The sequence below is a fragment of the Aythya ferina genome (genome assembly GCF_964211825.1).
Source record: "Aythya ferina genome assembly, chromosome: 8".
Classification (NCBI taxonomy): domain Eukaryota; kingdom Metazoa; phylum Chordata; class Aves; order Anseriformes; family Anatidae; genus Aythya; species Aythya ferina.
In genome coordinates, this window is record NC_140304.1 from 21323692 (window position 1) to 21351013 (window position 27322).

General features: G+C 38.6%; 1 protein-coding gene across 2 annotated transcripts; it reads right to left on the bottom strand.

Moving 5' to 3' along the window:
* Window positions 1–1579: 1579 nt before the first annotated feature.
* Window positions 1580–27305, bottom strand: GIPC2 (GIPC PDZ domain containing family member 2). Of its 2 annotated transcripts, none has more exons than XM_084528263.1 (6): window positions 26908–27305; window positions 19938–20123; window positions 16275–16455; window positions 12387–12493; window positions 11563–11644; window positions 1580–2832 (listed from the first exon to the last, which is right to left on the bottom strand). In XM_084528263.1, the coding sequence occupies exons 1-6, from the start codon at window positions 27160–27162 to the stop codon at window positions 2678–2680; spliced, it is 966 nt and encodes a 321-aa protein (XP_084384389.1). In that variant the 5' UTR covers window positions 27163–27305; the 3' UTR covers window positions 1580–2677. The 2 variants fall into 2 exon arrangements, with proteins under 2 accessions (XP_084384389.1, XP_084384388.1); XM_084528262.1 differs by having other exon boundaries at window positions 12387–12496.
* Window positions 27306–27322: the final 17 nt, after the last annotated feature.

The window sequence follows — 27322 nt, forward strand, 5'->3', positions numbered from 1 at the left end:
GTTACAAAGAGCAAAAGTATTTATGATAGTTTATGAGGTAATGTTATTTTCATGTGACTACTTATTCGTGCATAGCTGTAACATGCAAACAAGAGATCAGTGCAGAATGACAGCTTCAGGGACTTATCTGGCTATTTCATGGATGTAATGAGACAAATTATGCCTTGAGTAAATTGCTTGAGCTGCATTAATTTCTCAATATAAAATGAACAGCCAAAATGCATGAGGAGTTATCTGCTATAGATAACATTTTATTATTAGTTTGTAATTTAACTCCTTCAATGTACTGCTTTTTTTTAGAAGGAATTATTTGTTTTTATAATCAATGGCATGTTGATTAATAACATTAGCATATACAAACATTTTCCAACACTTTCACAAAATTTGACATTTGGGATTTCTATATAACCATTCAAAGTGGACATGGAAACAACACCAACTCTCAGCACTTCATTGCTGACATTTCACTTTTTCTTTTCAATGAAAATGAGTTTAAAGAATAAATTACATTCACTTCATATACTATATTATATACATATTTACTTTTATTATTTATTATACTTTATTAAATTATATATATTATATATTATACTTTATACTTTTTACTATTTATTATATTTTATATTATATTTTAGCCCTTTATTACCAAGAGTAGCTTAGTTAGACTGCATGGCAGAAGATGTGCTCAACTGCAGCAGAAGATTGTGAGCTCAGATTCACAATTACTAAATACAGAGAAAAGTTATTCAGCTTATACTCTCCTCCCTAAAATTATGCTTCTCAAAATAATATTCTCATAGCCTCATTTGATCAAAGGGATTTATAACATTTAACCATCTGCTTACAAAGCTTAATTATGATTTATCTTTACTAACTCAAATTTTCTTGTAAAACTATATATTTTTTTGCTACTTACAGCTTGAAAATAGCCTAAATGTTTGTATCTGTATGTATTTCTACATATAGAAATAACTATTACATCTATTTGAAGATAAATGCATATTTAGTCCCTGCTGATACTGGTGATATGAGGCACTAGTACATAGAAATTTTGAAACCTATGAACTTTCTTAAATAGAATATAATGTACGACCTCCATACATCTCTGTACTACCTATTTCATAAAAAGGAATATCTAAATTATACAAAAGCTTTTTCTTAAATTGCAGATAGAAGAGCAAAACAATAAACAATAGCATTTTTGAAATTGAAGATTATCCCCCTTAAAAGACCAGAGAACTGTGTTTACAAGACTTCATAGTCAGGCCCCATATTTTTGTTCAATTTCATTTTCAAGGATACTCATTATGTGTTATTTGGCTAAAATATAAATTTCATACATATATATATATATATATATATATATATATATGTATTTAATCAGGATCACTAACTGCAATAATTTCTTGAAAACAGCGTTTTCTAAATAAATGAGCAACTATCAGTCTTGATTAGAATCCAGCACAGGAAAAACTGAAAAAGAATACAGTTATGAGTAAAAACAAAACATTGTTCTTGATTAAACACAGAGTGAACAGGAAGGCAAATGCAGACATAGTAGATACGTTAAAAGAGACAGTTCATTTTTAATAATCTGAGATTTATTAGTAAAACACCATCAGTTAGAATAAATATTTATGTACAGTATAATTTGAAATCTTAACATCTAAAATCAATTTAGTTTATTGATTAGGTTTTGGGCACACATTTTCATCCAAACTGTGACTTTACAATAGTATCTGCTGATTTTGAACACCTTAAATATATCTATGTTGCCATGTTGAAAAAAAAAAAAAAAAAAAGACAAGACAAGACAAAGGGGGAACTTCACAGGATCTCAGCAAGGCGTTTAGCATATGCAAAGATTACTAAAGCACTTAGTCACATACTACAGCCTCCAGTGTAAGATTACATATATTACTCAAATATCTGAATAGTAACCAATATTAACATTTGTTTCTTCTTATGCAGCTGCTATTGTGATAACATGGCATCTGAATAAAGCAGCAGATTCCTATTTTAGGCATTTCTACTATACTTAATAATTTCAGAAATACCTAGGCAGTATGTATTTTGACCAAAAATTAAAGTCTTTTTCATTTTAAGGTCATAGTTCTAATGTCCCAGAAGAATATTTTTTTCTTGAATGCAGGTTTTCCGGAAGTAGGGTGGCTTATTCCCAGCTTTGTCTACAGAAAAAAATAAATACAGCCAAACAGTATAAATGCCTAAGGCTTCAGGTTTTCCACAGCTCTCGGTGTGGTTGAACACATAAGAACAAGAAAAGACCATGGAACCGCAGTGTCTTGCTGAGTAGTTTTCCATCAAGTATATAAACCTTTCTTAAAGAAAAAGAGATAAAATAGGCCTTTTTTGTTGTTGTTGCATGTCTAACACTTCAAAATATTGATATCTAAGCACATTAATTTTCATAAAATGTGTGTATACATCTTGACGCAATCTTCTCATTGATTTCTACATGTAGTTTGTTTTAAGTGTACAGTTGTCAAAACTTTGGGTTTATCTTCATATTTGTTAAAAACCTTGTTTTGCAATAGAATTTTTCTGATAAGAATAGTTATACAGAGCACCCTAGATTTATAACAATAAAAGTATTAGTATTCTGATGTATTTGAAAGTCATTTTGTACTTTTGAATAGGGATTGACACACAATTCTCATTCCAGTCGTCCTTGCTTAGCATCTCCTATTGCTCCCCATACATCAAAGACAAACTCATCTGGAAATGCAAAGTCTCCGAGAGTTTCATCCAATGCCACTGCAAATTCATCTGGGTTTTTCTTGTCTCTTCCAGCTTCCACCATTGTTGCAGCTAAAAACAAACAAACAAACATTAAAATTATCATGGAAGTGACAGCTAACATTCAGCCAAGATAATTTTCAAATGTTTATTTTCAAAACCCAGTAAAGATAAGGGTATTTAAAGCTTATCTTCCAAATTTAGGATTCCATAGGATATATGTACTTAAATCCACCTGCAGTAGCTACATTCTATCGCACTAAATGGCAGAGCTTTCTTGGAGTGTACATTATATATTCTTCCATTTGCTTGGGGGGTGTTTAATTTGTAGTTCCACCAACCTTCATTCTTATCTTGCTAAATTAATTTCAGCCTTCTTTACTGAAGGCACACAAAGCATGAGCCTACAAGAGTGTGTTACCAACTTCTGTGAGTCTGATATGAGCTTACTGATCAAAAGGCATACCTGAATGTTGTGTTTTGTTTTGTTTTGTTTATTTCTTGGTTCAACTGTTTGCTGTTTTGGTTTGTTGGTTTCTTTGTTTTTTGTTTTTCCATGGTTCAAACTCTACAAAAGCATGGGAAAAGGCTTGCTGCTGTATCTCTGCTCTACAGTCTCTGTTCATATTCACAAGAAAAGATAGTATTGTACAATAGATGAAACTCTCAAAGTCTGCTTCATTTTGTTATCTTATACACCTGCCTTAAACTGCAAAATGTTTAAAACTTGAAAGATTTGATTGCTTCTAGCCTCTTTTTAGAGGAATATTTGAGTGAAAAACATGTATTACAGTGCCTGAGAAAGGAAAATCCTGAAGCCACAGAAGGCCATCTTCATTAGGACAATCTAGTCTACTATGTACCGCATACATTGTGTGGTATTGAAATGGCAAAATCTCACTAATAAATACAAAATAAACTTTCCCTGCTCTGAAGTATTATTAAGTGTATTTAACATTTTGTTAACCTGAAACTCAGATCAAGTTTATTGACAGTTACAAACCTCTGGCAAATAGTGTTCACTATTCTGCAAACTTGTAAAAGGCTGTGAGCAAACCTGAGATATATTCCACATTGTAGATGTCAGCAACAGCAATTCTGAAGAAATTTGATGTTTCAGTTTTAACTACATTCAGATGTGAGATGTGAGATTCTGTGAACAGAATCTGTATGCCAGTATACACAAAGCAGCCCAGAGAAAATTCACATAAATTTTGACAAACCAACCAGCGTGCAACTGAAGTGTAACCCAGCCTCCTGGGCACCACTAGAGGTTCTCAAGGACTCTCAGGACCTATTTTCATGAAAGAAGTAACCATGAACTTCCTGTTACACTGACTCACAGCAGTCTAGATGGGAAATTGGCATTAATCATAGGACTCTGAACCTCATAAGTGAAAGACAAATATTTGTCCTATCAATGCCACTCTCTGTCTCTCAATCCAAAGTCATAATAAGGTACTTACAAAGGAGACAACCCTGGAGGGAATGAGGTGAAAGGCCTAATTTAAACTTCACAGACTTCCTGGTGTGAACCAGGATACAAAGTTATTTCACACAGACACTGGAAGAAGGTTGGAGGGAGAATAGCTGTGCAAGGTGAAAGACAATGTAGACACAAGAGAAAACATGTCGAGATACAGTTCCTCAACATCATAAAAAGAGACAGGAGTGAGGATCAAAGGAGTGAGGATCTAGACCGTTACAGTAGAACCAGTGGTAGCAAGGAATTCAGCCAGTTTTGATATAAATTGATTAAGATAAATGAAAGAGCCATATGACATTCTAAGAGCAGTGATAAAACAACAACACATCATTATATTACAGTCCAACTGCTCTAGTTGAATCACAGAATCGGTATGGTTGGAACTTCAGAATTGCACAGGAAACCTTAACCCAGAATGTTGCTTCAAACACAATTGTCTTCAAACATTGAGATATGTTCTTCAAACGTTGAGACATGTTGAGACATGCTTCCCAAATTATGAAATGGAACCTTAAAAACCATTTTAGAGATTTAACAAACCTGAAAACAAAAACTACCAAACTTATACAAGACAAATTTCAATCCTGACAAGGAATCATAATTCCACTGCCATTTGAGAGCAGCAGCCTCAAATAAAATTAAACAACTGTAACCAGCACATCCAGAGCATGCTCAATGTACGATATTTATTAATGCACATCACCCTTCCAGATTCACCTGATACGATGAAATCTGCTTCTGCAAAAGTGCAGGATCTTTACTGCTCGTGTGAACCTTTTCAATAGCTTGGTGCTGACCTCTAGTGTCAGCAGAATTATATTACCGTTCAGCAAACGGTAATGCAAGTTGCAATCAATCCTTCCTGATAACTGGCACACAAGTTTTACCACTGATGTATACCAAGGTGCAAAGCTGAACCCTGTCTCACTAGTTTCATACATACAGAAACACTAAAGCAGACTAGCCTTCTCAATCACACAGTGTACATACTCTTATTTCTCCAGGCACTTAGCACACATACAGGCATGGGGTAGCATCCCCTCGGAGGCACAGCTGGAAATTTTGTGCAGAATACGCATGTTTACACAGTGACATTTTCAATGTGTAATTCCCAAATCAAATCAAAAAGTACTGATTGCCAAAGCATTTAGCAGATACTTTCCAGCCTGAAGAAAACTTTACTGGTTCTCAGAGGGCGATAGCTCCATGCCAAATCGCCTCCACTGCCCTCCCTTTCCCCCCCCACTGCTTCTTGTAACAGCTGCACAATAAGTGATTACAGGAATTTTATTCTAACACGGAGAATATTTTTCCACACAATCCAGAGAGTCCCATTGTTTTCAGATATTTGTTTTAAAATCCCACTACCAGCAATGCTCATACCTGAGAAAATTTTGCATAGAATGTGAATTTCAGTAAATTCAAACATAACAAAAGGAATTAAGTCTTCTCAACTTTAACCAAGAAACTCATTATCAGGCTTCCCAGAATATGAACAAAAAATATGTTGGCATTTTAGACCTAATCCCTTGAAAATAACTTCAAAGATCATTGTTCACAAAATCCTCATTGTCAACTTTTGACAGATGCATGGGCACGAGCCCTGAGAGTTGTGATCTGCCTGCCACTGATGCTGCTTGCTGTGGTTTAACCAGGCCGGAAGCTCAGCACCACACAGCTGTTGGTTCTCTCCCCTGCAGTGGGATGGGGGAGAGAACTGGCAAAAAAGGTAAAACTCGTGGGCTGAGATAAAGGCAGTTTAACAGGACAGAAAAGGAAGGGAAAATAATAAAGATGATAAAGAAATATACAAACAAGTGAAGCACAATGCAATTGCTCACCACCCGCCAAACAATGCCCAGCCTGTCCCTGGGCAGCAGCCACCCCCTGGCCAGCCCCCAGTTGTGTTGTTCCGCATGATGCCCTGTTTTATCGTACATCCCTCTGATCAGCCTGGGCCAGCTATCCTCACTGGCAGACAGCACAAGCAGCAGAAAAGTCCTTGTGAGCACTGCTCTGCAACAACTAAAACATCAGTGCATTATCAGCATTATTCTCATCTTAAATCCAAAACAGCACCACTCCAGCTACTGGGAAGAAAATTAACTCTGTCCCAGCCAAAACCAGGACACTGATAACCACCTTACATAAGGGTTTTGCTACCTATATCCTATCCTGTAACTTTCAAAAAACTTTCAGAAGCCTTAGCAGAAATTTCAATATTTATTTAAATGTAATGCTATCAGAAGCTTTGCCTTTATCAAATTATTCTGGCCTGACACTTTAGAGGAGCTAGAAGTCTCATCCACCTTCCTTAACAACATCGCAGAAAAAGAAGCATACCATTAAAGTTTTCACTGTTCAACTTCCCTTGGTTTTAGCTTCATGTTGAACATTGTCAGATTTGGCATTCAAGGAAACATTAAAAACATCCTTTCTTCTTCTCATTTCTTTGTACTAAGTGCTAATTCTTCTTGGAGTAGAAAAACAAAACAAGTTTCTTGTTTAACCAGCTTTTTCCTTTTTCATTGAACTCAGAATTCTCGAAGTAAATGAAGAGTCAGAAACAATATACCCTAGAGTGTATTTACATTGTTTTTGATTGTTCCTGTATAAAATATATATATATATGTTCAGTGTTTCGAATTAATCAACCTGAAAATTATGAAACAAAAACTGAAGAAACTACAAACAACTGTAATCCTTTGGAGAAGGAAGTTTGGCAACAGGAAGAGCAGAAAACAATGAATTCAAGGAGAATATCACTTTAGTCCAATCATTTCAAAATAAAAATATCTATCCAATATTGCTGGGATCCAAGAAAAGAAACTTAGGTGAGGAAAATTTAAATCTGTCAGGATGTTTTGACTAGATGAAAAGTTGGAAAAATAAAATCAGGAGTGGAAAAGATTTGAATTCTTCTAAATGTAGTTGGAGAATATAAAAAGGTGTGTAATACCTGACAACATTAAACAAACGAGCAAAAAGGAAATAATCATACAAAAGCATAAAAGTAGATTAAAATATCAGTAGATATCAGAAGATGCTGAAAGGAGAGGAAAAAAAAAAAATCAAAGTTGGACAGGAAGCCTTTTTGTCATAGTTTATCCATTGGTAGCACTCTGTGGTTGAAAGCCAAAGACCCAAGCTTACTCCCACCCCATGATCTTTGATATCAAATACAGCCTATCAATTCAAGCATCACTGATTTAAAAAAGAAATGCAACCAGCATTCCTTACTAACACTGTTTCCTGCATCCCTCCAATTAATCAACTGTTCACTTTCCTCTACCAGAAAACACTGACAAGATGTAAAATAATCTACAGCAGCCCTCAATGGTGCATTTCTTTTTTAAAGAAAGCTTAAGTCTTGGCCCAATTTCTCATGTGTCCATAAAATAAGTGGGTGGGAGCCAAGTGTCATTTCTAGAGCCAAGTGTCTCTTCCACAGATTAAGTTCCTTTTTCAGTAAAATAAAGAGTTAAAAAGGTAGAAATGTGTTCAAAAGGCAGATACATATATCTCAAAAGCATTTAGATCCCTGAAAATAAAAACCTGTGCCCTATATAAAGAAAGTATATGTATTTCCATTTCTGAGCATTTTCATCCAACTCAGGGATTTGTGTGTGGATTTAGTCAGCCATCCTTGAAACTGTCAAGATACTTAACAATGCAAAAATTAAGGGCTTTATCTCATCTTTAATTCTGTCTGTAATTTTACATTATTTTTCTTTCCTTTCTTTCTAACTTCTGGCTCAAAATTGGGGCACTGTTTCAGGATTCAGTCACACTATGGAAGTGTCATTTTAATGGAGATGAAAGAGCAATATTAACTGACAACCAGAGCTTCTGACAAACAGAACTGCATGGGAGTGAGCAATGATTGAGATCTTAATCACTTGTCGGCTGTCGCATTGTGATGACTTGCATTTACAACTAATCTGGCTTGAGTAATGAGCGAAATTTCTAGCTGAGTGGTGATTGGCATTCTCTGAATGAATCCTTTCCTCATATTTCATTTTCATGGGTGACTGATCACATCCAGTATATAAAAAACTGACATATGTTAATTGAACAGATTTGTGACAGGTGATTAGCTCTCCTTTCCTAAAGAGTCCTAGAGCTGTTTAATTATTTAAAAGTGATAAAACTTTTTTCTTTCTTTTTTTTTCCCCCCATCACCATCAGCCCTCGATTAAGATTTGAACTTTAGGAAATAGCATGAAAGGTGTAAACTAGAGTTACGTGAGCCCTGTAGTCTTTGATTCGTGACAATTTCTTTGTTTAACTGCCTTCATGGGAGGAAGAGAAGGAAGAGGTGAAAGGCAAACCAACAACCCAGTTAGGAAGCAGAAAGTGGCTTAGAGGACAAAGACTTCTTCATTCTTTGAGCATTCTTTAAAGACATTCTTTGAAATTTTCCAAGCTACTCACTGAAAGATGCAAGGCTATCAGATTTAAAATATATATACATATATATATATATATATATAAATGTCATGGAATTCATAGAAGAACTCTACCAGGTACCTGGCAATCAGCTGAGTCAACTCTTTTCTAGAGTTGAGCTCCTTGGTACTGTACAAGAGCCATCCTGTCATCCTATACGGGAAGGGAAGGGAAGGGAAGGGAAGGGAAGGGAAGGGAAGGGAAGGGAAGGGAAGGGAAGGGAAGGGAAGGGAAGGGAAGGGAAGGGAAGGGAAGGGAAGGGAAGGGAAGGGAAGGGAAGGGAAGGGAAGGGAAGGGAAGGGAAGGGAAGGGAAGGGAAGGGAAGGGAAGGGAAGGGAAGGGAAGGGAAGGGAAGGGAAGGGAAGGGAAGGGAAGGGAAGGGAAGGGAAGGGAAGGGAAGGGAAACAACAGTAGAAACCACAGGAACTCACTTCCCTGTCCCACAGCAGAGCCCAGCGCACCTTGAAATGCCAAGAAACCAACCTAGGATCTCAGGATCCTGGGCTACAGAAACCAAAACCATACCAGCTGCTTGCTCCTGTAGGGCCAGGAGTCTAGGGATCTTGGATGTAACTAGCAAGGACCTTCAGAAGCCTGCAGCAGACTGGCTCAAACTGGGCCTTGCAACAGTTGCAGGACCAAAACAGCTCCTGGAGGGGTGGCTGGCACCAGGCTTGGGAGTTTTGAAGCCTAAGCCAGAGACTGATGGCAAAAAAAAAATAAAACTAAGCAGCGGGTCAGCACCACCCAGGGCTCTTGACAGCATATTACATGCCAGAGGCATCACACATTAAAATTGTTGGGAACAGAATTTTGAGAACTTAGTTTTCTGAGAATGGGGAGATTATCATCTGCAAAGCAGCATTATGAAGTTTGGGGCAGCTCTGCTCTGTCTTCCATGCCAGGAAGCCCGCCTTTACCTTTAGGTTGGGAGACAAATAACACTTACCTACAATTTTTCCTGTGAGGAAAATAGTAGAAGCTGCTGATCAGATGCTTGCCAGTAGGAGCAGCCAGCAAAGGTCTTTGGGCTATTCAGATAATTTTCTATTGTTCTCATTCCTCTGCTAACTGCTGCCTGTCCAACCCCCCTTGCTCTGCCCTTAGCTACATGCCAGACCTATTATCTTTGCTTTGCCTCTGCCACTTCTCTCTCAAGGCTTGCTTTTCAGTATCACTTTCCATTTAGTTCATCCTTTCCTAATTCTTGGCTGATTTTTAAATATTTCTATAACAATAAATAACTTCACCCTTTGTCTCAGCATTAACAGTTCCATGAAACTGTACGAGGACTACACCCAGCTCTCACTGTGGCAATTTTTATTCAGCTAGACTGAAAAACATGAGCAACCTCTTCCCTTACAAACAGAAGTTCATATTTAGTTATTGTGAGATTAACAGAGAGGCAAACAGCTGCAGAGACAAGTTTGGTGTAGTTTTAAGGAACTTATCATACTAAATAGTTGAAATAGCTTCTCTTAGTTTGAATAGTTTCTGTTACTATAAATTACTTTAATGTTAGTAAATATAATAGATAATGTCCCATGTTTCTTCAGAATACAGGCTTTAAATAATTTGATACATTATGCAGTTACTTTATCAGTTCATTGCTAAATAATTACCCTTTCACTGAAAAAAGGTCTCAGATTCTAAAAGTAGTGATCTCTTTAATGTGTCTAAGACAAGAGGCAAAAGAGAGGGGGAAAAAAAGGCAAAAAGACATGCTTGTCCTTGACAGTCCTCAAATGCCACACACAAGCTCCACCAGAAAGAATAGTGATTGCAGATAATGGCAAATAACTAAACAAATTATGCAAAGGAGTATAGCTAATATGTAGGAAGACTAGCAGATTTATTAATTACATCATAAGGCTTTTAGCAAGAGATTCTTCCTTTTTATCAGAGAGATGCATTTGGAGAAATACATGCAAGTTTGAGGGACTACATCCTGGACAGGTTTTACTTTGCTTACATTCAGAGACTAAAACAACCTATAAATTTTATACAGAATTACAGAATCACAGAATTTCTAGGTTGGAAGAGACCTCAAGATCATCGAGTCCAACCTCTGACCTAACGCTAACAGTCCCCACTAAACCATATCCCTAAGCTCTACATCTAAACGTCTTTTGAAGACTCCCAGGGATGGTGACTCCACCACTTCCCTGGGCAGCCTGTTCCAATGCCTAACAACCCTTTCAGTAAAGAAGTTCTTCCTAACATCTAACCTAAAACTCCCCTGGAGCAACTTTAGCCCATTCCCCCTCGTCCTGTCACCAGGCACGTGGGAGAACAGACCAACCCCCACCTCACTACAGCCTCCTTTAAGGTATCTGTAGAGAGCAATAAGGTCGCCCCTGAGCCTCCTTTTCTCCAGGCTGAACCACCCCAGCTCCCTCAGCCACTCCTCGTAGGACTTGTTCTCCAGGCTCCTCACCAGCTTCGTCGCCCTTCTCTGCACCCGCTCAAGCACCTTGATGTCCTTCTTGTAGCGAGGGGCCCAAAACTGAACACAGTACTCAAGGTGTGGCCTCACCAGAGCCGAGTACAGGGGGACAATCACTTCCCTAGCCCTGCTGGCCACACTGCTTCTTATGCAAGCCAGGATGCCGTTGGCCTTCTTGGCCACCTGAGCACACTGCTGGCTCATATTCAGCCAACTACCAACCAATACTCCCAGGTCCTTCTCTGCCTGGCAGCTTTCCAACCATTCCTCTCCCAGCCTGTAGCTCTGCTTGGGGTTATTGCGCCCCAGGTGCAGGACCCGGCACTTGGCCTTGTTGAACTTCATACAGTTGAAATATTATTTATACTATATAAAATGAGAAATGATTGCATCGTGTAGTAAAGTATCTGTTAAAACTCACCTAATTCAATATCTCTTATTCCCATATATGTTTCAAGAAGCTCATCCACTTTTTTTATTGCTTTTTCTTCAACTTCAGATGGCTTTGTTGAAATAAAGGGAGAGAAAGAAAGTGTATGATTAGTATCTATGCAGACTTAAAAGTAACTAACTGGATACTGATTATCTTCACTCTTATAAGTGCCTAGACTTACAAAACCTAGAAGTAAAACATGTTATTCTTCTCTCTTCCCCTCTTCTCAGAAACTCAAGTATTCCTACAAACTTCAAACCACATAGCTCTCATATTCACCAAACTAAACACAGGCCTTCCAACTCCTGACAGTACAGATCTTTACCAAATCCTCATCAGCTTTAGAGGGATCCAAAATAAATAACATTTCTTCTTCCAGACCCTAATCATGGCTTTACACACATTCAAGTCAATATAAATTATTAGCCTCTCCTAACAACCATGCTTACATTATCCCAGTACACTTTGCAGTGTCACATATAGAACCACCCTTTCAAATGTTGCTTTTATTTTCACCTTCCCTCTTTTCAACACTCCTTGGTCTAATCCATCTTAACTTTATCCATGTAACATATGGGATCACCTAGATGGAGTATAGGCTCTCCATTTCCAGATTCTTCAGCCTCATTCTATCTTTCCTAGTCTTCAAATCTGTGTAAACATTTCTCCTTGGAGAAAGCAGACTTTGTCATAAGTCCCACAGGCTTTGTAACACCCAGAGTTTTCCTTCCTGCTTTACCTTATAAACCTCGATGATGAATAAATCAGGTGCTAGAAGATTAAACTATTGAAAGGTCTTGAAATAATCATACCATTTCCTCCACAGTGGCAGGGCCTTTAGTTCTCAGCCGAAGTGTTTCTCTTCCTCTCGAGATTTTAGCCGCTGTCAGAGTTCCACCTGTGGACCTTGGTTCTATCTCTTCTAGAGAGAAAGGAAAAAAAGAAAAAAGAATGGCAAACAAATTTAAGTATGTGTTATATCAGAATATAATGCATCTGCTTCAGCTGTTACATTAATTTCAGTTTTTATTCTAATCAATATCTAAGATGTATTTAACATTTTAATTATAAATTAGCAACATTTTAGCTTTGCTGACAATTTTTTTGTCTTCTAATTTTGATACCCACTTGACTTCTACAGACCGATATATACATTGAAGCCTATTGCACATCATATCTGCACTTCATTTAATTTTACCTCATTCTATAATAAAGTACAAAGACTTAATATTAGATAATGTCTGAAGTCATCAGCCAAATACAGACTTACCCTGCTCCTTACAGGCAGACTAAATTGCAACATTTCCATCCTTGACTGAAGATATGATACAAACAGGATTGCAAAATGTGCCATGATGAGCCACACGTCTGAGGCATGTCTGTTTGCTTCATGCTAAACTGTTTGATTACTATCAGTCACATAGGTGAAACATATGCATAAGTAGGTCTGTAGGAGTTTTTCCACTGGTTTCAACAAGGTCAGGATTTCATAGCTAGTAAGTCTCCAAAGATAATATCTGAATAAACCAATAGCTTTCTTTATCTAAATTCAACTTTCCTTGTTTATTCTTGGGCAAGAGCACCCCAGTCAGAAAATGGAGTATTAAATCATTTAAGATTTGGCTCATCTCAGCCTTCCTGTTATAAGAAATCACAGAATCACAGAATTTCTAGGTTGGAAGAGACCTCAAGATCATCGAGTCCAACCTCTGACCTAACGCTAACAGTCCCCACTAAACCATATCCCTAAGCTCTACATCTAAACGTCTTTTGAAGACTCCCAGGGATGGTGACTCCACCACTTCCCTGGGCAGCCTGTTCCAATGCCTAACAACCCTTTCAGTAAAGAAGTTCTTCCTAACATCTAACCTAAAACTCCCCTGGAGCAACTTAAGCCCATTCCCCCTCGTCCTGTCACCAGGCACGTGGGAGAACAGACCAACCCCCACCTCACTACAGCCTCCTTTAAGGTATCTGTAGAGAGCAATAAGGTCGCCCCTGAGCCTCCTTTTCTCCAGGCTGAACCACCCCAGCTCCTTCAGCCGCTCCTCGTAGGACTTGTTCTCCAGGCCCCTCACCAGCTTCGTCGCCCTTCTCTGCACCCGCTCAAGCACCTCGATGTCCTTCTTGTAGCGAGGGGCCCAAAACTGAACACAGTACTTGAGGTGCAGCCTCACCAGAGCTGAGTACAGGGGGACAATCACCTCCCTAGACCTGCTGGCCACACTGTTTCTGATACAAGCCAGGATGCCGTTGGCCTTCTTGGCCACCTGAGCACACTGCTGGCTCATATTCAGCTGACTATCCACCATCACTCCCAGGTCCTTCTCTGCCTGGCAGCTCTCCAACCATTCCTCTCCCAGCCTGTAGCTCTGCTTGGGGTTATTGCGCCCCAGGTGCAGGACCCGGCACTTGGCCTTGTTGAACTTCATGCAGTTGACCTCAGCCCATCGGTGCAGCCTATCCAGATCCTCCTATGTAAAAAATAATTTTACATTCAGGACTGGAAAGGATGTATTTTACTTATTGACACAGGAGTTACATAGCTAATCTGGAAAGTACTAAAAAGACTTGTGGAACTTTTTTAGTGTGCTAGTTTCTCCACCAGGGTATTCCTTTTCTTAAAGGGAGGCCTTAAGATGTTTTTATTTTGCCCAGGTAGGTTTTATCTCATTGTTCTTGCATTGGTGGGCAAAATACAGATTATTCTGCTAAACAAGCCTTGCAATATGAATTTTAATTATTTTTATTTTAACATATATACTGCACAGTCTATTAAATACAAGACTTAAGATCAACACCTTTTTTTTTTTTTTTTTTTTAACACTTTCATGGCTTCAAGGACAGTTTAAAACATCTTTAAAACTTCCATCACTTCTGTTAGATTTATTTCAAAAAGCCATTCCTGATGCAACATACATCTTTTTCTAGCTGTCACCACTAGCACCTTAAAACTCATGATATGACATGAGCTTTATTTGTAATACCTTACACCAAAGCCAAGACAGAAACTATTTTTCACAATCATACAATTTAAATTTATACTTTGTTACCCTGCCTTTGCTTTGTTTCTGTTGATTCTTCACCAATTCGCAGAGGGCTAGCTTATGACTGGTAAGGACAAATCTTATTCAGAGAAGCCTAATTCTGTACTTTAAATATTGCCTAGAGTGCTGTGACAGCATGCATGCACATGGTAGGAAGACACACAACCAGTAAGTTATACTTACTCCACATTCCACTGACGGGAAGAAAAATAAAAGCTAGTAATTTGACACAGACTTGCCTCTCATTCCTATACCCATACAAACTTGTAGAAACCAGATTTTGTGGCAACTAGCAGGCATCCTACACCTACGTGTCCAGAAGGATCTGAATCTTGTTTGTCATCTTCTCAGGGGCTATTCTCAGCAGGCTACAGCATAAACCCTAGATATAAATTTGTGCCTAAAGCTCAGCTGCACCTAAAGCAAGAGCCAGAGTATTCTTAACCTGTCACACTGGATACTGTAACTTCCAAGCTCGTTTCTGTAGAGTAAAAAATAACATGCAGCTTTCAAAAATCTGTTCAAAAAGCTCAATTCAATGTCTTAATTCAATGTCTTGTAAAATGTATTGCCATGGAATTAGCAGGTTTCCTTTTCTGTGTATGTACATAGAAAATGTATATGCGTGTACTTTATGCTAAATTAGTATTACAACATATATTTACTTAACAGGAATATCAACTTATACCCAAAGGTATTAGAGATTAACACATAACTCTTATTTTGTGCAGAAGCACCAAAAGTAAAAAGTCTTCCAACTTCTCTCATTTTCAATTTCTGCTGTTATTCTGACACCAAGTGTCAAGACTGGTGTATGACAGCAGTTGTAAACTAACAGAAAAATAAAACCCACAACTTTTGCCACTGTGATGAAGGTGATGATTTTGAACTCTCTGATAGTGCACATTAAGTCACACATACTTAAAATGTAGCAATGTTTTTAACTTTCTTATTAGAGGAAAGTACTGTGTGGATAATCGATAAAAACATTAAAAATTGAAAGCATAAAAATTAAAACTCAGTCTCTACTTTGACTCCCGAAGCTCAATACAAAGTTTTATTTATTTATATTACACTGATAAAATTAATGTACATAAGGACTAGCAGTAGGTATACATCTCTCCTATGTAATATTACTTTCATGGAGCTTGCAGGTGGTAGGTAGAGATAGAGCTTGTCATAATGCTTTCCTTGAGTTCTAAGTATACTTCCTGTATATAAAATATATATATGTATAAAAAATACATAACTTTAAATATATAAATCTAATACACAGATGAACAGGAATTGTATGTAAGAGATGTAGCAGAAAAAGAAGAGGAGGTTTGAGGATCAGTAAAGTGATCCATGCTTTAAAACTGTGCCTGTGAAACAATTCCTGTACTTGTTTTGCACCACCATGTGGTGGCAAAGGAATCAAACAACTGAGAATCAGGGCTGATTCAGACCACACAAAGATGACTGCTGAAGAAAGCAAGATGGAAGAAAATCCATGCCTAAATTTCCCACTTCAAAGTTAAAAAAAGGGGGGGGGGGGGGGTAGGTTTGTAGCACTTACATGTAGTTCACACCTGGCTGCAACCTGAAAACAAACTTACAATGCAACACGATGCTGGATTCAATGGACAAGGTGAACAGACAACCCACACTCACCAAATGCTTTCCTGGGTTCTATTAACTGCAGCTTAAACATCTGACCTTTCTCCAGATCTTTTAGCATTTTGGCAACTTCATAATGCCGACAATCTGACACATCTTTTCCATTTATAGATTCTATGTGATCACCCACGCAGATAATTTTGATTTGGTCCATAAGGCTACCTTCTTTGATTCGCTATAATTAAAAAAAAAATAAAAAAAAAAATTAGTAACATTTCTTTAAATAGTAATTTTAAAGAGATGAAACTGGGCTTCAAGAATGTCAGTTAACGTTAATAGCATTGAGCTCGTTATGCTAGCAGTGTGTTTTGTCTGTATAACATCAGCAACAGGAAAAAAAATACAACCAAACTTCAGAATTTAAGGTTTCTGAATAAGATAATATTTTTATGCTTTAAAGCTGAACCCAAATGTGTTGATAATGTGATTGTTTATTTGATTTTTTACTTTGATTTAAAAGCCTGACAGGCATGGGTGCAGCAGTTCTCTTTTCAAGTATAGTCCAGGGACATTTAAAAACAAAAAACAAAACAAAACAAAACAAAAAAAACATGGTGTTAATGATGTAAATGATTATAAAGGATAGTCTCAATAAGGCTTATCTATAGTGAAAAAAAATCTACCATTTTCCTCACTGAGCTATACAGTTGCATATTAATGTATTTCCTCTGAAATAACAATAAAGGATAAGAAATGCTTCCAAATGCCATCTCAGGGAATATAAATAGCCTAAAGGTCATAAAATGTAAGAGAAGCAAGCATTTATAGTTTTTGTGAAGTGGTATTTAAAGAGAAGAACAAAACAATCATTAAAAATCTTTATGATTTATCAAGTCAATTAAAGGACACTTCAGATTTCACTGATTCTGCTTATTGCTTTTAAATGTAGTCATATTTATCATGCTTAAGTCATGAAACCCATTATCCTATTTAATAGAATAGATATGACACGGTAGAATGTTGAATATATTTTGTAGAGATACAAGTTTCATTCCAAAATCTTCCTGAATAATGTGCTTTTTAATAAAGGCTGATGCTTTCTTCAGGCTAACTTTGAGTTTACAGTGAGGTAAGGAAGATAAACATACTACCACCTACTACTATAACACCTAGCCTAGCTGCATAACAATCTTAAAAACCTGCTTCTAGCTTATGTGTGCATGTCTGAGCCCACATATGAGAGAGTCAGTGGGAAGTGTGATAATGTGCACCATCCTATAAGATACTGCAAAAATTTTTAGCTTCAGGCAGAGTTTAACTCTTTCCAGTGCTTTTTGTTAATGTTGTTTAACCTAGATTAAAAAACAAAAAGCAGCGTTACGGTGAATGAAGAAGGGGGTATCATACACAAACAAGAAACCAGGTCTCAAATGATTTTTGTTACCAGGTGCCAGGATTCAAAATCATGCCCGTCATACTTCAATTCCTGCTTAGTCTAAGTGTTGGTTTAATTCCCATTACCTTTTTTTCTCCACTTTGATCTATATACCAACACTGTTTAAGTAATATTGCCTATGTTACACGTGTAACATTCAAACAATTTTTTTAATATGACTTAGCATTCCAAATTAACTGACCAGAGGCCATCAAGCTACATTGTCGCAGTAATTGTGATGCAACTGATATGCCTGTATCAAGTGCTCTACAGCCCATTTAGGAGCTAGGATCTATATTTCCTATGCAATGCTAGAAATTATTTATACAAAACCATTTTAAAATGTCTCCTTACACACCATGGTGTAACAGCACAATCTTAAGCACCTACAAAATGCTCCAAGTTCTATTGTTATTCTTTGAGTGGCTAATTTGATTCCATTATACATCTTTACATCTAGCTATGTACCCAGAAAGTAAATTTGTGAAAGTAGCACAACACCTAGTTCTGTTACTAATAAGGCACAACAACAACATCAAATTTCATAGCAAAAGAGTCTGCAGTTCAGAGCATCAGGTTTAAAATCTGGCTGGGTTACATACCAATCCTGGAAACTGCTGTTACACAAAGCACAACAAAATTACTGCAGCCCATACTAGCATCAACCCACAATTAGGTAAATTTAGTATTAATCATTAATTAATAATGGAACACACTAACAAAATTTCAAGGAAAGGAAATATATAAGCAAGTAATTCCATCAAACTATTTGTAAGTAGAGACAGTTTCTGCTTAGTGATTTAGCTGGACGACTAAACATAAAAAAATATGTAGCCTTTAAATTGCATATTTATTTTCTACTCGTTTAAAATGAGCCATTAGCTAAATACACCACAGTAACAAAGTAAGCTCCTAGAAAATCTTCTAAACTGATGCAGAAGTGCATTTCCATGAAGACTGCACCACGTTCATTATACCTATTACTGGATCAGTGCAATGACAATGACATATTTATTCAGACAATTTTTTAAAACAATTCATTCACGCAATTTTTTAATACTGGAAATTTCAGCTTGCTGTTTTTGTGAGTGTTTTCCAGTCTGCTCAAATTATGCAGTATGTGATGGCTGTTTCTCTCACCCCCTATTACCAAACAAGCACAGACAGAGTCATGCTCTGTACAATGCTGCACACGTGAACTTTAATCACTGAAGCACTGCTTTCAATGCCTTCTTTTAAAATGCCACATAAGCAGCAGCGTGACTGAATGTTATGAGCTATGCTGATGCTACCACTAGAAATTCAGAGTTCTGTATCTACGAGCATAAAAATGAGGCTACAATTTTGCCAGACTACTTGCTGAAACCTCCACTGCATCTCAGTTTTGTCAAGTATTATCTCTATTGCATTTTTCAACAACAAAGACAAGCAAACCTATCTCTAGACCATGTCCTGTTTTATATCCATGGTAGCTAAGGAATGAATAGAGTATACAACCTCCACATACAAGAAGCTCTGTTTGTAACGGTAATAATATTAGTAATTGGGACAACAGTAATCAAAGGTGATTTCCAGTGCTTCACTAATAACAGTTAGTTGAAGTAGATTAAAGCAAAGCATCTAAAAAGGGGGAGAAAATGAATATGACTGTCTGGAGGTCACATAGAGGATGATGAGGAGAGCAATTATGATTAGTATGTTGAATGTGTTGCTGCCTATACTTTCTATGCAAGTTAATTGGGGGTGAATTCTGTCAGTCCAAATCCTTACAACATTTTAACTCATCCTACCTACCAATATTGGAAATACTACTTTTGAAAAGTTGAAAATGCACTATACTTGCACCTATTCTTATTGAGCATGAAGGCTTCTGCCCTGTGAACAGTCATAAAGACTGAAAGAACATGTTCTCATTATCATGAGTGACAGATGTTCTACAAGCAACTATTCACCAACATCAGAAAAAAATCAATAAAAAAAAAAAAGGAGGGGGCAGATACAAGTAGCATTTAACACCTAGCATCTCAGAATAGGTCAGAAAATATAATAGTCACATTATAAAGCTGATATACATTATAGAAGCAACAAACGAATGACCTAATTTTGAAATGACATGCAGCACAGAAATAGCTGAGCTAATTTCAAAAGATGAATCTAAATAAAGCAATTTTTTTTGTACTTGCCATATGCTAAAAGATTTGATAGTTTGAAAGCAATTATTAACCCTTTAGAGTTACAGAAGCATCTATAAAAAGAAGCATTTAATTGATAAATAAATTTACCTTTATAAATGCACAGCCAGCTCCATTGTCTGTAACGGTAAGTCCAAGCATATCATCAGATTTAAGAACTTCGACTTCTTTTCGTTTTCCTTTTATGTGGGCAAATATGAAATCTTCAAGGCCAATCTGAGCACCTAACAGCTTGTCCATATCAACTTTATGAGTGTTCAAAGTGCAAAACATGATCTGTGCAGGAAGGAAACAAATACACTACCTTAAAATTTAACAGTTTATTTAGGCTTGGTGAGCTTGACAGGCTGATAGAAAGATAAAAATAGAGCATAATTCTGGCCACATTGACGGATCCGTAACTGACATTATAACAACTCTCCTTCTTCAGCTGCCCCAGGAGAGGTGATAGTCTCCATCCCACGCACATGACAAGAGGCATCAGTGGCTCAGACAGCAGATAAGAGCTGGCAGGGAGCAAAGGAAAGGGACATATCTCACAACCTGTCACACAGCACCAACCTTGACACAAGCAGCTTGAGCTTAAGCAGAACAGCTTGTTCCAGAGGCCTGAGTGAACAACCCCCAAGAACCACCACCATGTTGTTTATCGTGATTCACCCACCTCAAATAAGGGGCACTGCTCAGGGTCAGGCTTCACTTCTGCCCACCACAGGAATGGGGCCAGCCCAGGCAGGCTCTGGGCTTTCTAACACAGCCTGTACTCAAAGGGCAAATAGCCTAGCCAAAAAAAGAAGAAACAAATCCACAGTTTCTCCTCACAGGGTAACTTCACCTGATGGCTTCTCTCCAAGCTGAGGCTGGACAGGAGCAGTGGCTGAGGGAGGCCCACACAGCCTCTTCCTGGGCAGCACCAGAGCACGGGGCTACAGCCAAGAGAAAGTCATGCCCCCGGAGAAGCTTGGAGAATGCCTAAAATTGATTTCTCTGATGCAAGCTGTTCCCTCAAGACCTTCTTTCAAGTGCAATGGAAAGCAAGGGAGGAGGAGGAGGCTTGTCACCCCATGTGGCCCAGGTAGAGGAGCCACAGATGGAAGCCACTAGCCAAAGGCCATCATCTTGTTACCTCTGCACTGCTGCCTGCAGGATACACGGGGCTCTGGCAGGACAAGAGAGAGCAGATACAGGCAGAGGTTACAGAAGTATCTGCTGGACACAATTTTCCATCAGAACACACCTTGGACCCCCCTTGCTGCCTGACAGGTCCAAATTTGGAAGCAGGAAAAGAGGTGCCAGGGCCACACATGAAAGGAAGTACACATGGCATCCAAGAAAAACAGTGCAATGTCAGCTGCTGCTCTAGTGGCTGACCTATGACCCCCCCAGTGCTCTGCTGGAAACGTAGGCTTTCCTTCTGCTGCCCCTCACCACACCTATGAAAGTTATGGGGATTTCACCCCCAGAATGCTTCAAATACCTTTTCCTTCATTCCAGTATCAGTGGATGAAGTGGTATCAGCATGAAAACTACAATGAAAGCCACTAAGTTGTTCAGGTCTATTCCAGGCCAGATGAGGGGGAAATATTTTTCCTAATGCATTTCACAGAGAGCTTTCACTTTCTGAAGTTTTATAGATCTTGGACTCTATATAAATACTTGTTTGTTTGATTGGTTTTGCTTAAAAAAAGTTTAGTAGTGAGATGGTGGTTTTGGATTGGTTGGGTCTTTAGTTGTTTTTATTTTTAAATAAAACTACTTAAAAGTCTAATTGCTTATCTGATAATCCATTGAAATACTCCAGCCTAATGCTTTAATAATGACAGCCACAACAGCACACACTTAACAGACATCAGTTTTATTCTCAGGTAATGCTAAAGTTTTCCAGTTAACCAATGCTCAAACAACAGTATCATCTAGAGAAATTCAGCTAGTTTTAAGAGTAAAATTAAATTTTATTTTATAAATAGTAATCATATTTAATCATCAACATTGTTTTAAACTGAGACAGTTCAATTCAAACAGATTATATAAAATGCATATATATGTTCAGCTTTCTCTCAAGCTACGTAACTTGGCCAGTTTACAACTGCAATTCAGTTCTTGTTCTTACAATGAACAGCAAGCACTATGGCTTTACATTTTAGGTATTAACACCCTTCATCTGACCTTGTCAAATACACAATCATCTAGTAACTACTGTCACACCTTTGAATAGATCAACTGGCAACAGAGCAGAAATGTGATATTTAGAAACTCGATCCAGAGTTTCTCTTTTTAGACATTCATCTGGATGGCATTCTCCCTACAGCCTATAAGTCTCCAGAATTCTCTATGAGTCAGTTCTATACTAACCACAAGGCTGAGAGAGCATCAACCAGTCAAAAATAAAACTTAAATCATTCTTCATCCTCTTCAGTGAACAACTGCTTTTTCTCAGAACAGATAACTTCAAAGAGTAATGTACTAAAGAGAACTGTATATTATCCACCCACAATAATATACAGTTACACCATCAGTTACAGCACAGGTTTATTTGTACATGACTAAGGACTGACAATGGAAAAAATTATATTTTTTCATAAGTGTTGTGTAAGCTTAATATAGGTACCTTATAACTGCTTATATACTTAAATAATTAAACAACAGCTACTATAGTACACCTTGCCATTCACTCAAATCTTTATATAATTTTAAGTAGTGATTTTCTTACCCAGAAAAGAAACAAGAAAGATTCAATGTGTAATTTTCATTGTAAAGTCTCTCTCTCTCTTCTCACCCTCACCCTTCACATGCATTTGATCTTCAACTCAGCATACCAGTGCTGTGATATTTCGTGCCAGTTTTAGCAAGGTACTATAAATCATAACTGTTACATCAGCCATGAAGTATCTAGGATACCTCCTTCACAGAGTTATCTTGCACAGCAGACAGAACAAGGAAATTCCATTTGCCTGGCAAAGACTGAGGGCTTGTATATAACCTTATAAAATAGATCCATCAGGTAAGATTGCTAACAAATTATTCCTTGCATCCCAATTTTCAATAGTAAGAGACATTGGTCAAGAAAAACATTGTTACAGTGCATTACATAAAGTAAGAAACTATATTAACTAAGAAAGAGGGTTACGGTATGTGTTATATGAAGTATATAGGCAGCACCATACTACATATCCTATATGTTAATGACATTCTCAGCTTCCATTAAGCCTAAACCTTAAGAACTCAAAAATAAGTTGACTGACTGACAACATGCTCAGAAGCTATTAAAAGCACTTTTCAAATCAGTAGATCTCATAACTTTATAAAGGGCATTATAATCACTTTAAGAAGCTCAGAAATGGGATTTATACTATTGAGCAAAATATAACACCCACTTACATATTTCCCTCTATATGTAGGTGTCATCTATATCAAGAAACCACCAACACATTTTCTAGCTACCTTGCTCACTTCATCCTCCCTGAGAAAAATGTGGGATCCTTGGCTAGTTGCAGTGGTAGAAGTAACCAAGTCCTCTTAGGTATAGTGTGCCACTCTATCAAATAGGCAACTTCACCTTCCCAGACACAATCAAAGCATTGTAAAGTAAGCATTCAGTATTTTGTTGCCTTTTGTTGTTGTTGTTGTTGTTTAATTTCAGAACACACAAGAATTAGTGTAAGTTTTTCCATAGAGCTAAAAGGTATCGGAAATACAGGTCATTAACACAGCAAGCATCACGTGTAATGCAGTATCAAATTTAAGCACCACTTCAGGGAACAGCAAGCAAACAATTGTTGCCATAGGGTTGGGGGTGGCTCGTTCATTTAAAGTCTCCAATCTGCAGGAGAGATTGTGAGCAATTTGTTTCAACAGATAAGCAGATACTCCAAATATTTTACTGATGAGGATTTCACAAGCTGACCCTTTTCTCTAACCTCTTAAAACATGCTTTGGATTTTTTATTTTATTGTAAAAAGGTTACTTATTGATAAACCTAAACTTCAACATAGTGACTTATTTTCCAGTATTTTTATAAAAGTTTAAATTGAATGTGTTTAAATCAAACACTTCTATGAAAGTTTAACGTGCCCCACAGCACACTTAACTGTTTAGCATCAGGAGGCAAGCTCCACTGAACAACAGCCAGGGCACAAGCTCAGCAGCTGAACGCTTCTCACTGGAAGAAACAGGGAGCTGCATTTCTGCTCCTGGTGCTACTAGGAAGGCTTCCCTGATCCTCTATTCTCTTTATGAAGCAGAAGGCTTCACCCTGAAAAGAAATTTCTTTCACCCTGAAAGAAATCCTAGCCTTCATGCGCTCTTGATAGACCCACCCATTAAGCACTCAATTCACCTCACCATACTTCACCTTATAAAGCAAACAGAATAATCAAAAGTACAAGTTATGAGTACATTAACTGGAAGTTCATATGCCTTGTTATTTGCCATTCGCTTCCCAACTGACCAAGAAATAGCCCTGCCACATTTAGATTTTAATATTCACATTTCTAACACCTGATTAGCTACTTAGAATAATATTATAATAATAAACAGGAGCACACCACCACCAGATGCTTTAACAGATCCACACTGTCCTTTGGTCAGTGCTCGTTTATTTGTCATATGGGCTGCACTTCTCCCTGTGGGAAGAACACTGAGTTTGGACCAGGAAATAAAAAAAAAAAGGGGGGGGGGGGCATGATAAAACTCAGAGAGGTGGGCAGAAATGCATGCTGAAAGGTTCAAAAGGACTGAGATGCTATTCACCTCAGAAGACAGATGAAGAATAAAATACCTAGACAAGAAGAGATGAGTACAGGGAAAGCCTTAGAAAGCCACTGTTGTGGATTCACTCCTCTGATGTTTGCTAGGTGTCTGTGAAGGAGTGTCCCTCTCTGAAGGCACACCTCTGTTGTTCCAACTCCATCCTACCCTACTTATGACAAAGGTCTGCACAGAAGTTTTTGTCACTCTGCACTGATTCTTCAGTGTCTGTCCAACAAATACCATGTTTTACACAAGCTTCTCTATGTCACTGTTGGCAGTCAATCACAGTCTGGAAAGGATTCTCCAGCAGAAGCTAAGCTCAGCTGGTCCTGTGGGACGTGATATGAAGAGCAAATGAGGTTCTATAACCATGCTGAGTCAAAAGAAATGACAGATTACAAGTATAGCTCATCCTGTACCGTACTGAAACACTTAAGCAGGAACTTATCCAAGAATCTATACCCTTGCCTACGTCGCAGTAAACTCACACGTCACATTAAATGCATTTTTGCATTGGTTTGCCAACTGCTCTCTCTCCATGGAGCTTCTCTCACACCCCTTCCCCCAGCTATTTTCCACCTCGGTCACTGCAGGGCAGAGATCTCTGTGATAGTACCTGTTTCCAGAGGCATTCAGGTATCACTGCCCACAGGCTTCAGGAGAGCTAGGTCACAGAAACTTTCCTAGACGGATAACACCTACAGGTGGCATTTGAGTACCTCAATGTCTTTCTTTCAGTTTGCAGAGGTTCAGGCATTATTCTTTATGCCTAACTGTACAAAAGCAGCTTTAATTATTAGACAATACCATGCACGTTCTCTAGTCTCCTCTTATTTCCAACAAGCTCAACTGTTGTCAGCAAATTCATGTTTCATGGCATCCCTTGCTATTCACTCACCTATTTTCTTCTGTTAGTTTTTTCACAAGACTCAGATCCAGATTCCACAGCTTAATCACCTTTACATCAGAAAGTCATTTTGATCACTATTTTCATTTTGTACAGTATAGTTTCTTAAAGCCTACTGAATTTTTTGAGTTAAAAAATAAAAAAAAATAAATAAATAAAATAAGCTCAGTGCCTCCAGCACTAATTTCCCATCCTTTTCCAGCTACAAACCATATTTTAAAAAATAAAACCCAAACAGGAATGGGACAGTAAAGAGAGAAAGACAAGAAAAAGGTTTCTGTAGTTTAGGCACAAGACTGGCAGTGCCTTGATGCCCATGAAATACATGGTGCTTCCTCTAAAAAGAAAAGGAAGAAGAAAAAGAAGAGAGAGGAGAGAGAAGAAAAAAATATAAATAAATAAAAATAAAAAAAAAAAAGAAAAAACACTTTACTGTCAGATTCTCCATCTAACAGGAGAAATAGGAAGTGCACCATTCATCTTAAACTGAATTTCCAGAACATTACTCTTTCAAGTAAGCAGAGCCACAAGATCAGTAACAAAAATTCATCGGTGAAAGGAAGAAAATTAAAACATAATCTGGGAATTGTGAGAACTTGAGAGCTGAAGAAGTAACTGGAGGTTGAACAGAGAACAAAAGGGGAACAGTATCTCACAGAAAGAAAACAGAAAACCAGACAGAAAGCAGCTGGGAAGATATTGCTTAATTACTTAACGCACCAGTGACTGGTTAAACTGTATTCGCTGTTACCAACACTTTTATAGTTTACCATTAGAAACGCTGCTTGGTCTCTTTATTTTACAGAATAAAGTTTGTCATAGTAGCCTACGAAGCTTCAGAAGAGCCAGCTACAAATAAGAAAACAAGTCAAAGTGCTGCTTGCACACCTAATGAAATGTTAACACTTTCTTTCATTTTGCCACTCAGAGGTTAAGGTTCACAGAACCACGTAGGAAGAACTTGATACGGCCACTGCCTTTCAACTAAGGGAAAACAATGCATTTACAAATGAATCATAATCCAAACAAGTGCTTAAAGCTCAGCTCAGACAAACAAAAAATAAAAGATCAAAAAGACAGAAGAGTAAAAAAAGAAATAAACCATTAATATAATAATCCTTTTCTGGGTTTAAATAACCCCGATTAAACAGATGTCTTTCAAATCTAACTGTCTGGCACAGCCTCCTCCACCACCCCGCTCAGGGGAGACCCGACGAAGGGGCCAGGTTTAACGCCCGGGCACCCGTTCACCCTCCTGCCTCCGTCGCTTTGCTCCGAAGCCGGCGAGCACCCCCGCGGCCAGAACCAACCCGACAGCCGAACGCCGGCCCCAGCGCCGGGCTAAGCGCCAGGGGGCCGAAGGCGGTGAGGGCGCGGCCCCGCCCCGACCCCCCCGGGCCGTACCTCTGCGGGGGCGATGCCGAAAGCCTCGGCCACCTTGGCGTAGAGCTCCCGGGCATTGCCGAAGCCCTCCACGCGGCCCGTGGGGCTGCCGTGCGCCAGCTGCGCGTGGAACTGCAGCCGCGACGCGCTCCCCGCCCCGGCCGGGGCTACCGCTGTCCCCGGTGGGGTGGCCGCGGGGGCCACCGCCTCGCTGTCCACCAGCTTGGAGGTGTCCTTGGCCTTGCCCTTCTTCTTGTTCCCCAGCCCCAGGGGCATCTTCCCCGCCTGCCGCACGCTCCTGCCGCCGGCTTCCCGCGACGGACTCTGCCCCCGGCGCCGCCCAAGCCCGGTCCGGCCATGCCGCCGCCAGGTGAGGCCCGGGGCCCGCGGCCGCCCCGCCCCGCCCCGGCCTCTCCCAGGGCGCTGAGGAGGCCCG

Excerpts from the sequence above, each read along its gene's own strand:
- GIPC2 (XM_084528262.1), bottom strand. The coding sequence starts at position 27,162 with ATGCCCCTGGGGCTGGGGAACAAGAAGAAGGGCAAGGCCAAGGACACC. Across the intron at positions 12,497-16,274 it reads AGAACCCAGGAAAGCATTTG|AAGAGATAGAACCAAGGTCC; the intron begins GTGAGTGTGGGT and ends CTTTCTCTCTAG. Across the intron at positions 11,645-12,386 it reads CTGCCACTGTGGAGGAAATG|CCATCTGAAGTTGAAGAAAA; the intron begins GTATGATTATTT and ends ATTTCAACAAAG.